The sequence below is a fragment of the Larus michahellis genome, chromosome 1, assembly GCF_964199755.1.
Source record: "Larus michahellis chromosome 1, bLarMic1.1, whole genome shotgun sequence".
Lineage (NCBI taxonomy): Eukaryota > Metazoa > Chordata > Aves > Charadriiformes > Laridae > Larus > Larus michahellis.
In genome coordinates, this window is record NC_133896.1 from 175,948,989 (window position 1) to 175,961,680 (window position 12,692).

General features: G+C 35.4%; 1 protein-coding gene across 31 annotated transcripts in view; it reads left to right on the forward strand.

The window, feature by feature from the left end:
• The window catches only part of MYCBP2 (MYC binding protein 2), a 200,234-nt gene that overhangs the window by 58,080 nt on the left and 129,462 nt on the right, over positions 1-12,692 (forward strand). For all 31 annotated transcript variants that reach the window (XM_074563476.1, XM_074563495.1, XM_074563530.1 and 28 more), the window contains exons 13-17: positions 823-987; positions 1,726-1,884; positions 2,644-2,848; positions 3,571-3,716; positions 5,865-5,966. In XM_074563476.1, coding sequence (XP_074419577.1) covers positions 823-987; positions 1,726-1,884; positions 2,644-2,848; positions 3,571-3,716; positions 5,865-5,966 — 777 coding nt within the window. The remainder of the gene's footprint in view (positions 1-822; positions 988-1,725; positions 1,885-2,643; positions 2,849-3,570; positions 3,717-5,864; positions 5,967-12,692) is intronic.

Consider the following 12,692-nt stretch of genomic DNA (forward strand, 5'->3'; position numbering starts at 1 on the left):
TTCAGCTCTCTTCGGAGTCATCTGGTTCCCTTTGTTACTCTCTAATTTAGCTTAGAGTGGATGTGTACAAGTTTTAATTTATTTTTTTTCCCCCCTGAATTTTTTTAAACCTGGGCAGGGAGACTGGGTTTCTATCAGCAAGGTGTGTATGAGTGTTCTCTGTAGAAAGTTGGTAATTGTCGGCAAGTGAAAGTAGCTGGCACTTCTCTGACTTGGGTGCAAATTCACAGGCAATAAAGTAGCTGTTAGTTGTTTTATCCAGTCTTTAGCTCCGTTGTTGCCCTTTTCTTTGAGGCCAGATTACAAACAATGATTTTTGGGCTGGGTTTTTTTTCAGTACCTTTTCTTCCCTTTTTCCTCTTGTAGGAATCTGTTGTGACTCAAAGGTTTTCTGAAGATGGTTTTAATAACTAGAGAATTTACTGTTTTTCTTTTTTTAAAAAATGAACTTCTGTAATATTTAAATTCTGTGAATTTACTGTGCATATATCGTCATATATATTCTTCTCAGACCGCAGTGAGGACTTTTTTTTCCTATGTGCTGCTTTGTAAAGTTCATAAAGTTAGTCTAGTATATATATATAAAAGAAACACTCAAAGAATCATTACTGAAAGATACCTATCTAATAATGACTTTGCTTGCTCTTGAATTTTTTGAGAGAATCCAGTGTACTCCAATAAAAATTAGACCAGGAGAGCATACAGATGGAAATATTTTTTTCAGTAGCAGCCGGAAAACTAAACCCTAATGTAATACAAATGTTACTGTGCATTTGAAGGTTTTTTGGTAGAATGACTTGCAATTTATTTATTTATTTACAGCTAAAAGCAGACGGCAGTCAAAACCATATAAGCCTAAAAAAATTATTAAAATGGAAGGAAAGATTGTCATATCTACAGCATGCAATAATGGAAGCAGTTCTGTAATTTCAAAAGATGGAGAACTCTATATGTTTGGAAAAGATGCCATTTACTCTGATAGTACAAGTAAGTTAAATATTTGTCTTTTAAGTGATTTCTCACCTAGAGTAATTGAAATTAGTTTGTAAGTTTTTTTAGCATGTGGAAATGACGTTTGTGTGTTTCTTAATCTCCTAATAGATTTCTGATTTTTCCACTGATTCAGCCAAATATGACACAAGGGTAGAAAGAGAAGACAGTTTCCTTAAGTTCTGTAAAAATATATAGCAGCACTGGTGACACATACATGAAAAATACAGCTTCCACTAAGGGGAAAAAAAGATAATCATTTGTTGAGTTAATCTGACACTAGAAGGCCACACAGGGAAAAGTCGCACAAATAAGAACATGTTTTGTTAGGAACAAAGGCTACTAGAAACCAGGCCTTATACATTTCTCTGCTCACAAGACAGCATGTTTTGAATTTGCAGATGATCCAGTACATCTAAATTTAGATAAAAAATAATAGATTAAAAAAAAAAAGCTCCAATGGTATTATGACTTCTTTAGAATTGTTTTTCAGAACAAGTGATTTTCAGCAGGGTTTGGTTTGGTTTTGGCTTTCCTTTCTCTGCAGGACAAATGGCCTAAGCCTAATTCTCTTTTCACTACTTATTTTAGCACTTGTTTTTTATACCTACTGTTTTTCTCCTTTGCTGTTAACTTAAAAATTGTCAGTATCCGCTAGCAATTTTGTTATATTGCTGAAGTTTCTTTCTCGGATAGAAAGTGCAATTTACCACTCAATTGTTCTGTGTCTTACAGGTTTAGTAACAGATTTGAAAGGCCATTTTGTGACTCAAGTAGCCATGGGCAAAGCGCACACCTGTGTGTTAATGAAGAATGGAGAAGTTTGGACATTTGGAGTGAATAATAAAGGACAGTGTGGACGAGACACAGGCTCCATGAGCCAGGGAGGAAAAGGTGAGGGACCTAGGCTTTTTTTCCTTTTGTTTTATGTGCTGGAAAATATCACAAATGAGAAGATAGCTAAGCATTTTATTATAAAATAATTGCAGTACTAAGGCTTAAGTACATGCAACATACTTAAAGACAAAATGAGGTACGGATGATTTCACTTCGACTGTCAGGTATTTGGTGTTCTACACATGCTAATAAACTTAGTTATGTTTAAAAAAAAAAAAAGAAAGAATCTTAATTACTTCTCTTTTGCTGGTGAAAAAGTTTTTCTTTAAAACAAATTAATAAAGCCAAACCTCATCACTCCTTGTGCCTTTGTCCTAGTAAGAATTTTTTTTCTATGTTTCCTTGTTTGCATTCAGTCTTGAGGCTGTTGTTTGCCTAACCAGGCCATGAATGCAAATTTATGTCTTTCTCCATACAACTGAACGTTTCCATTACTCCTAAATAGAGGTATGAAAAATCATACCTATGCACCTTTGCTGGATTGGAATATTTCATATGTGACAAGTAAATGACCTGTTACTTGTATCCTAGAATATAAATGTTTCATTTCCCTTTCAGTTGTGAAACCTAGTTGTATACACCAGCTCATGCTCGGAGGGGTTTCAAAAGTGTCATTGTGCTGGCTGAGCGCGCAAATCAGGCATACCTAGTCATGCCTTTTAAAATCTGATCGGCAAGTGTTCTTCAGCGCTTCCTCAGTAGTAGCCACTGTTGGCCTCAGAAAACAGCTGTTTCTTGTTTCAATATCTTCGTTAGGTTTTGGAGTTGAGAACATGGCAACAGCAATGGATGAAGACCTAGAAGAGGAGCTGGATGAAAAAGATGAGAAGTCCATGATGTGTCCTCCAGGCATGCATAAATGGAAGCTGGAGCAGTGTATGGTGTGCACTGTATGTGGAGATTGCACGGGCTATGGAGCTAGCTGTGTTAGTAGTGGGCGTCCTGACAGGGTACCTGGAGGGTAAGCAAACCTATGGAAATATACTTGCTATAGGGTGTTGAATGGCGACAGCAATGCAATTTGCATGTAAACCAAGTTGATCTGTTCTTAACCTTCAATCTAAGGTACCATTATGTCTAAAAAGAGTCTGTGCTTTTAAAATCAAAAGTAGGTTAAAATTTTTGTAAATAGCTTGTGATGGTTGCAGGTGATTTAGTTTTAAATGCTTTTTTTTTTTACATTTCTTAGCATATAGTTCTTTACTAGAAGCTGTTGAATATGAACACTAATGTAATCTGTCTCTTGACAGAGCTGCTGGCTTTGGGATAACCTTTCTCGTCCTATGTTGGAAGTTTTTTATCTTGCTGTTCCAGTTGCTTTTATCTGTTACTTCAGGGTTGATCTGCATAAAGGGCCACTGCTTTACATATTGCCATTACTATTTCTCCAGCATTGCATGTGCTCGGGGTTTCCTTGTTCATGTTTTCATGTGGTGTGCGTTTAATTAAATGAGGAAAAGTTTAATGCTGAGAAGTCAGTTCAGATACGTACGGTCAGTGTGTGCTCCCTGTCACCATGCGACAGCAGCTAGGATTTAAACTAGCTATACTTTCTGTTTATCTCAGGAAAAAATTACATGTCCACAGATAGAACAGACTAATGATGTGTGTTTTTAATTACCGAGGCATCAGTAACGCATGAAAGTGTAAAAGGTAGTGATAAAGCAACTCTGTTTGCTGCAGAATCTGTGGCTGTGGCTCAGGTGAGTCGGGCTGCGCTGTATGTGGCTGCTGCAAGGCGTGTGCTAGAGAACTGGATGGCCAGGAAGCAAGGCAAAGAGGAATCCTTGATGCTGTAAAAGAGATGATACCTTTAGATCTCTTGCTGGGTAAGTGATGTGAAATTAGCAAAATGGTTTTTAATTTTCTTTTTTACTGCATTTTTTATTTCCCCTCAATACATCTGTTTGCATTCTTTAATAAACTGAGTCCCACTGCTGACTTTTGAAACTTGAATTGGAATAACTGGATATAATAATTCCAAATAATTGGAATGAATAAGGTTAGTTTAGAAATAGGATTGTTCTTTTCAGTTAATATTTCAGTTAGTATTTTGATTCTTCTGTATAATAGAACTTTGTATCTTAAGTAATGCAGTTCTTTCTTTCCAATCAAATTACTGAACTTTTAGAATTACAGGACAGTTTTTAGTTTAATATTGTTAAAATAGATAAAATGTTACTTATCAGGCAGATTTATTTCTTGGTGATATAGCAAAGTGGGATCATTCTGGTAAGTGAAATACTTCACTGTAAATGTGTGTGCCATTTTCACCTGTGTGGTTATGATACTAATGTTGATAGTACAAAGTTGTTCTTGTCCTTTTTTGATAGCCTTAAGATTTTTCTGTAATCTTCTTATGAGGGTTTTTTTGCAGTCCCATAAAAGATGGGGAATATTGTTTCTTGAAAACTTTTTTCTCTTAGAAATTTTCAGAGAGAAAGAGCTGCCAGAAATGTGGAAATTACTTTAAAAACAAAACAAAAACAACAACAACAACAAAACACCAACCAAAACCAAACGCCTCCCACCTCACCCCTCTCCCCAAAAATACCCACCTTAGCATAAAAAATATCAACTGGTATGATTATTAGAAAATACAGTTTGGGATCTTGCCTAGTAAAATCTGTTATCACAGCAGTTTAAATATTGTATTCTCTGTACGTACAACTGGGTGAATACAGGCTTTTGTAGACCAGACTTTCCTTCCCTGCTTTTTTTTTATGTTTAGATTTACATAGAGCCCTTAATCCTGCATGGATGTATGGATATAGTATCTGGTATAGAAAAGGACCATAAAATAGTGAGATGTATGACTTAAATTGGTGAGATGTAGAAATATTTTATCTGGAGGGGGAAGGAGTAGTAATAATAGAAAATTATATTCTATACTTTGAGTGTGAGATTATTTTTTTCCCCAAGCAAAAGTTAAATAGAAACTAGAAGTGGTTCGCTTGGTAAGTTAACACTGAGGACCCCGAATAACCTCACTGCAGTCCTGATACTTTCATATAGATATTTCTAAATGTAATTTGCATATATATGGCTGTTACAGAAGTAGGTTTATCCTGATGGTGAATGTGGCAATAGCAGCTCTGCTTCACAGCTCTTCTTGTGCATGACCAGGGAGGAGTTATGGTTTTTCGTGCTAACCCCCGCTTCGCTAACTCCTCTCCTAGCAGAATAGACAATGGCTCTTGGTCCTCTGGTGGGCTTGGCATGGTTTGAGGTGAGGGTGTTGAACTGGTTGACCATATTTGTCTGGAGAAAAGTGACAGTGCTTCCAGGTGGAGTTTTTGTTTGATAGTGGAAGTAAGGTGTATTTTTTTTAGATTGTTGCAATTTGCTGAAAAAATACTGGAAAAAGGTTGTGCTTACAGTAGTTTTATTGTTGCATTCATTCAAATCATGTTTTCTGTTTAAAAAAGTGCTAATCGGTTTGTTTCAAATTCCTATTAAATGAGCTACTTTGGTAAATAAGTCTGATTTACATACAGATGTATACATGCATTAAAAGTAATTGTACTTCTTAATAAGCACAGAGCGTATAGTGGTAAAGCATTCTTAAACTAAAAAATATCTAATCTACTTAAAACATTTTTAAAATATAAGCAATTTAATGTTTGTTTTAATAATAATCCTGTTTGAAACTTTTTTTGGGAAAAAAAGAGATAACATAATTACATACAGATATGTATATGCCTAACAGAAATAAAGTTCTAAATGGTATTCAGTAATGTTGGAATTGTGGCAGATTTATGAAAACTGGAAAATTGGAAATTCAGAAATAAGGCCTAAAACTATTCTCCAAATTTACTCAACTCCCTTCTTTATTTCTCAGTGTTATGTCAGAGCCATGTAAAGAGCAGGTAGTAAGTAGGCTTCAGTTTTCATTTACTTAATTTCTTCTAGAGTTTATTACCATCATAACAATTTTAAAGATAGTTTTATATATTTTGTTTTCCTAATCTGTGTAGCTGTCCCTGTTCCTGGAGTTAATATTGAAGAACACCTTCAGTTACGGCAAGAAGAAAAGCGGCAACGTGTAAATAGGAGACATAGATTGGAAGAAGGAAGAGGTAAGTGACTTTCTTATTGATGAGAGGCTTGAATACTTTAAGCAAACAAATGGAAGTTCATTAGTTTTGCTCCAATGAGCCAGTATAGTAACCAATCAAAAATTGGACCCTAAATACCTAAGTTATGTTATTTAGCATGCTTTTGGAAAATTATGAAAAATCTGTATGTTTAACAAAGTCTACTTACAAGAATCATAATTTTAATGGTGACGAGTAGCATTTTATATCACTTTCCTATAGTTAATTTTAATTTTTTGCTGTATCCTAGTTGAATAATAGCTTGTTAAAATGTAGATCCTAAAACATTTTTTACATGAAGAGTTTATATGCCTTTTTACATGAAGAGCTGAAATGACTGCAAGCCTGTCCAGTCCTAGTTACCTATCATATGAATTATGTAATTACTATTAATATAAATTATTGAATATCTGTTGTATAATAGTAAGCAGAATTTCTTGTTTTATAAAATGAGTTTTTCTATATTTGAATAGCATGAAAAAAACTCACACACTGACTGAATTAAGAAAACAAAACACTGCATCATTTCAGAATTTTATTGCCTTGTGTATTATCTACCTTGGGAATTATTGTTGATTTTCCACACAAACAACACATACTTTAATATGTTTTCAGTACTTGTCTTGTTTTAGAATACCTCACTGACTTAGTCTGGTAAATAATTAAAGTTGAGAGATTTAGACCGATACAAATCATAGTATTTTAGTGAGCATGGTGATGTGGTTGGTAAGGTTATTGTGTGTTGAGAAGAGGAACAACTTTATTGGAATTTGCTCTTTAAGTTCGTGCTGTGTTAGTAAATACTATTTTGATTCTCCTTTTAGGAATTAGATACTGTTTTTACTCAGATACAAAAAGTGCGTTGTGATCACACTTTATTTCTAGACTCCATGCCAGTGAACCTTGTGGGGCAAATTGTGGCTTTGTTTCACTCGCATGTAAGAAATTACTGGTCTTAACAGAAATAATGAGCAACAAGGAAGAGAAAGCTTATAGTTTCCTATGCATGTGGAAAAGGATGAATTTTTTTTTTCTTTGTGGTTAATTTTAGATGAGAGGTAGAGGGGGGAAGCCTTTTTTCTTCCTTTGCCTAGGTCATGTTGGAGCTGCATTGCGTGCTGCTGGCAAATACTAGGTACAGCTAACGATTGTTTTTTCTTAAATCCTCGTTGAGTGCCTGGATATTATTGAAAGCTACTGCTGTTCAGCCCAGAAGGGTAATGACGACAGAGCTGGGAGGTAAATTTCAGTTGGGGGAAAAAAGGAAAAAAAGAGCATCAGAGAAACATTTCAGCTCGCTTCCATTTCTGTGGTTAGAAGTAGTGCCAGAGCAGCTTATCCCTTTTGTATGCCATCTGTCTCTTTAGAGAGAAAAGAAAAAAAAGTTTTGGATCTAACAGAGTCTCAGGGGATCAATATATCAGGAATGTGTGGTTATTGTTAGTTTGATAGGAGTATAGGACAAAGATACTGCTGGCCAGCTTGTTGCACGCATCCGTATTATATTCTGTATCAAAAGAGCATGGAAATTCTATACCTATGTGGCTACTGGAGGTAGTCATTCAGTTCAGAATGACTGATGTGATAAAGCTGGGAATAGTGTTTCACAAATACTTAGAGATCTTGATTTACATAATCAGGTATGAAAATATGATTTGATAATCAATCTTGATTTACACAATCAGATGAAAAAGTTGGAGTTTTGTTGCTTCTCCATCCAAATGTTGCAGTTTTCCATGGGTTGGTGAAAAGAGTAGCACCATTCTTGAGAACTCTTATGATGATGCTCTTATCGTGAGAGAGACCAAGAACACTTAAATAATCTACTAGACTTTCATTTTGCTGTGCAAAAGGTCTTGCAACCTGAAAAAAAACCTTAGTTATAGTAATGCTAAAAAGCTTAGGCAGACTGCTTAGCTTTCCCAAAAAGTTCTAGGATTTGTGCATATGTAACTGAACAAATCCTTGCAAATGAAATAGTTATTTAGAGATCAAAAGAAAGGTTTCAACTCTGTTAGGGTCTTTCCTTCAGGTACACAGTGTTTTGTTTGTCAGGATTATGATTTCTGGGTTGTAGTGTGTAAATATGTGGCATTTCTTCTTTTATGCTAGATCAGCGAGAAACAAAGCATGTGTGGTTTTTGATAGTCAAGAATAGGATCCATCACTCAATGTTGCTGATCACCCTTTAGTTACTATTGATGACCTTTATTCAATACAAATATTTTCAGTAGATTGTGAATGTCTTATAAACAAGAGGACTCTGAAAGCTTTTTAGTAAATACAGGAACATTTCATTCCTCAAGCAAGCAAGCAAACAAAACAAAATGAACAAAAAATCACAAAGAAACCTCCCACTTATTTGCCCACTGAATGTATTGAAATAGGAGTAAAGTTTAGGACAGAGGTGTAAGAGCACAAGTGCTGGAAGTATGCTGGTTTCCACACTACAGGTTTTTAAGCGCTCTAATTGTTTATGCTTCTTTACTAAGGCTCCAAATTTAGTCCTGTTACAGGGACCTCTGATTTTAAAAATATGTTTCAGTGGTCCACTGGAATTAAGGGAGAGTGATGGTTATGTCTACAGTTATGACAATCATTTAACTCCTTCACGAGGTCAGTTCTGGTCTCTTGTATGGAAGAAGATGACTATGCTCATCTTTAATTACGTTTTTCTGCATATATAAAGTATGAATTTCAGTATTCTGGGAAGGAGAAGTAGTTGTCGTTAATAGCTACAATATCAACGGCCTAGTTAGTAACGTTACTGTATTTTCAATCCAGAGCAGTTAACTCATCTCTCAAACATCTTCCAGGTCAAAGTAGCCTGCTTTTTTTTTTTTTATTATGTTGAAATAGCAGTCACAGCAGATTAGATTGCAATTCTGTCATAGCAAGTATAACCAATAAATAATTTTTATGTTTAGAACCAGTTACGTTGCTTCGCTCAAGAAAAAAAGAAAAAAAAATTATTTTAGTGACAAATTAGATCCTTAAAATTGACAGTGGAAAAGTGCTTCAGTTTGGGATAATAAATCTATTATTTTAAAAAAACTTAAAAGTTTCTTAATATTAGTTGTATTTTGTTGCTCTTTTCAGTGCAACAAGTACATACAGTGTGTTCAGGTGACCATTTTTGCTTTTCTGTGACTGGTGTAGAACTACTTCACTCAGCTGCTTCTTTCTGCTTCTAGCTTAACGGCTGTCGCAAGAGCAGTGAAGAGGGCTCAAAATCAATTAAATATTCTTGAGTCCGGTGTACGACCTTTTGAGAAGTAAAGACAGCTGTATTCATCACAGCTTCTATGCTAATGCATAATTCCCCAACATAATTATTGATGGATGTTTCTCAGCTTTTCACTGTTTCTCAAGTTCTGGTGAGAAGGGAAGGAGCTGATGTACCCTACGAAGAAATGCTTGTTGTTTTTCAAGCTGGTTTAGAGCTTGATGGGAGTGGTGGGAAGTGAGCATAGAAGTAGTTGCACTTTATTCTCAGGTAATGAGGTAATTCTATGGTAATGAGGATGTCTTATATGTTAGGATGTTCAGAGCATGGTTAGATTATTTTTTGTTTCCTATGAAACACCAATTTTTTAGTCTGTAGTCATTAAATTATGCCTTAATGGATTACAGAAATCCCTGGGCCATATTGTGCAATCGATGCAATGAGCCTCAGATTAGCATTTACTGAGTGAGCTTATTTTGGAAGCTGTTTCTGCAACTTTTTCAGATTGATATTTGAAGTAATAGAATTTAGAAGTAGTCAAAGATTTGAATTTATCGCTTAAAGATAATTCTGTTTTTTTCAGAAGGCTGTGAGAATGTGAAAATAGCTTTTTAAACAAACTGTATTTAACTAATAAGCTAAAAAATACAGAAATAACTCTTAATATGGTGGTAATAAATGGTCGTGTGGTTCACTGGTATTTCACTATTTCTCAGCCTGTGATGTAAAAACCTTTAGATGGTCATTACTGAGATACAGATTTGGTGCGCAATTAACCGAGGTTTAGCCTTACAGAAACGGAAAATTCTTTTCCTTCATTCTTACTCGGAACAACAAAAAAAACCCCACAGGAAATTGATTTATTTTTGTCAAAACTGCTGTGTATTGAGACAATATTATCTGAGGCTGCTTGTATTTGGGCAATTTTTGATTTTTCTGAAGTGAACCTGATTCAGTAATTAGTTTTACTAATTTACTGTGGTCAGCTGAGTATCACATAAATCTGTTAAACATCTGCCGAAGCCACTGTTGGCTTGGAATCAGTTTGTCAGTAACACTATTCTATGTTCATTGCTGGACATATGCCTAAATATACATCAGAACTATCTATTCCAATACAGGATTTTTTTATTAAATATTAGTGCAGCTTCTTTCAGTAGTTTCAGTTAAATATTTATTTGGATGCTTTCAGGACCTGGAACTTATATTTGTTTCAAAGTTTATTTAAAGAAATAAAGGTGTGAAATTATCGCAGTATAATGTTTTCCGCTCTTAGCGGAACTCGAACTAAGCATTAGTCCCCAATTTTATTATCTGAAATATTTTCTTTAAAATTTACCACCTGTTGATCTATTAGATAACTATTTTTCTATATTAGTGGTTTGCCTTTGTATTTTAGTATTTTTTTTAAATAAACAAAAACACAAAACCAGCACCTGCCTGTTTTTTCTCTTACGAGTATTCCAGAAGCCAAAAATAGGGTTTTACAACAAAAAGTGCCATCCAACACAGGACTTTTCCTGTGCACCCTTAATTTATACTGCTTTTATATGTTCCTCCTGATACACTCTTCAGTTGTGTGGTCGTGTACTATTTTTTCAGGTAGCCTGCTACATGCAGTGCACTAGTGTAGAAGTTGCCGTTTGAGATCGTTGATCTCGATCGTCTGTGATCACAGCTTGCCAAATAGCATTTGTTTAGGGAAAGAACTAGGAGGAATCAAATTATGTGTAATAAAAATTCAAATCAAATAGTAAACTCTTTGATAGTTCTGTCAAAGTGCTTAGATGGCCGAGAATGCAAAAGCACATAAGTGTGTGTGGGATCATATTAATTGGGTATGTTTTGCTGTAGTCCACTGCATTATTTAATAAATGCATTCTGTTTTGCTAGAAAATGAAATTATTTCTGTGGATAAATGCTTTTTTCCTTTACGCTCTTAATTCACTGACAGATAAAGTCCATCTTGAAAGGCCTGAATCCTGCAGACCAAGAAAAAGAAAAGCTAATCTTGATGTTTCCTAGGGTAGGGATATTTAACCCCAAAGTTCAGATATGGAAAAGCGTTCTATAAAAAATAAAGGGAGAGAGTGAATGTCATTTTGCATCGTACAGCAACTGATTTAAAATAGCAGCACTATAGTCTACCAGTGACCTTTGCTTTCCTCTGTAACTTGAGCTACTAAAATAGCTGAGAATAGTAATTATTCCACATGTAGATCTATGCTAGAGACTTCTAGAAGACTTTTTCAAATAATGCTCTGCAGGGATTTTTTAACAAAATTAACAAAGTATCTAATGCATGGCTGAATTGTTCCACCAGACTGATTCATAGTACCTAAACTCTGTTCCCTTTGTACAGGCAACCTCTGATGTAAATAGAGAGCAGATATGGTCCATATGAATTGTTCTAGCGTTTTGTTTTCCGTAGTGTTATTCTGGGGGGGAGAGGAGATACTTTACATCGTACCAGCCCTTGACTTAACACGCAGGCATCAAAACGTAATCAAAATGTAGATATTTCCTATCATATCATGAGCGTGTTACAGATTTAGCATGTGTAAAAAGCCAAAGAGCATGACAGACTTGCACATCCTGTTACATGGATTGGGTACAGATGATTATGAAATGGAGATATATTGCATTTAATTTGGTTTTGGATTCAAGTTCTCTTATATAATGGGTGGGAATGCAGAGTATCTAGGAATATCCAGAAGGAAAGAAAAATCCTGCTTTGGGCAAAAGGTTAGATACTGTTACAGAATTGTCATCTCGACTAGAGAAGTAGAATTCAGGTGAGTGGCTTGGCAGCTAAAGGCAGCTGTGTGTTAGCACTGTACTCGAGCCAACAGCATTTTGTGCTTCCGAAACATCCTCTGTCTCCCAAATCTGCTGTAGTTCTTTTACTCACCCTAATGTACTTTACTTCCTTCTTCCTGAAATTCTCACTTTTTTTTGCCATCTTTGCTCTCTAAAATGCCAAAGGCTGCCTGCAGGGCTGTGTCTCATCCCTTGGGCTGTTTGTTGTGCAGGCATTTTCTGGAACTTCAGAATTTTTTTGTGTAAGTTACCTAGAGATCACATCTTCTGTTTGATCCACCCACAAATACCTTAGATCCACACTTTTCAAGCAGCACTCTTTGCAGTCCTTGCATCTCTCTTTGGAACTTTTCTAATCTGCATTTCACTTTTGTCATGTTGTTATGTCTAGTTTCTATTTCCTGGGCTTTTCTCAATAAGCAAGTCCCATTAGTTTTTTCTTTTCTCCCCTCCCACCCCCGTTCTTCATTCAGCTTTCCCCTGTATTTTTTTATCCTTCAAACATTTTTAGTTTTCATAATCTGTTTGTCATTCGTGTTCTTTCTCTTCTGTCTTGCCTTTTCCTGCTCTGCCTCCGTGTACTCCTTGGTAACTCCCTTTCAACATGGAGAAAGGGAAAGAGTGGTATAAATTTTTGTGTAAGTCTAAACACTGGGAAATAG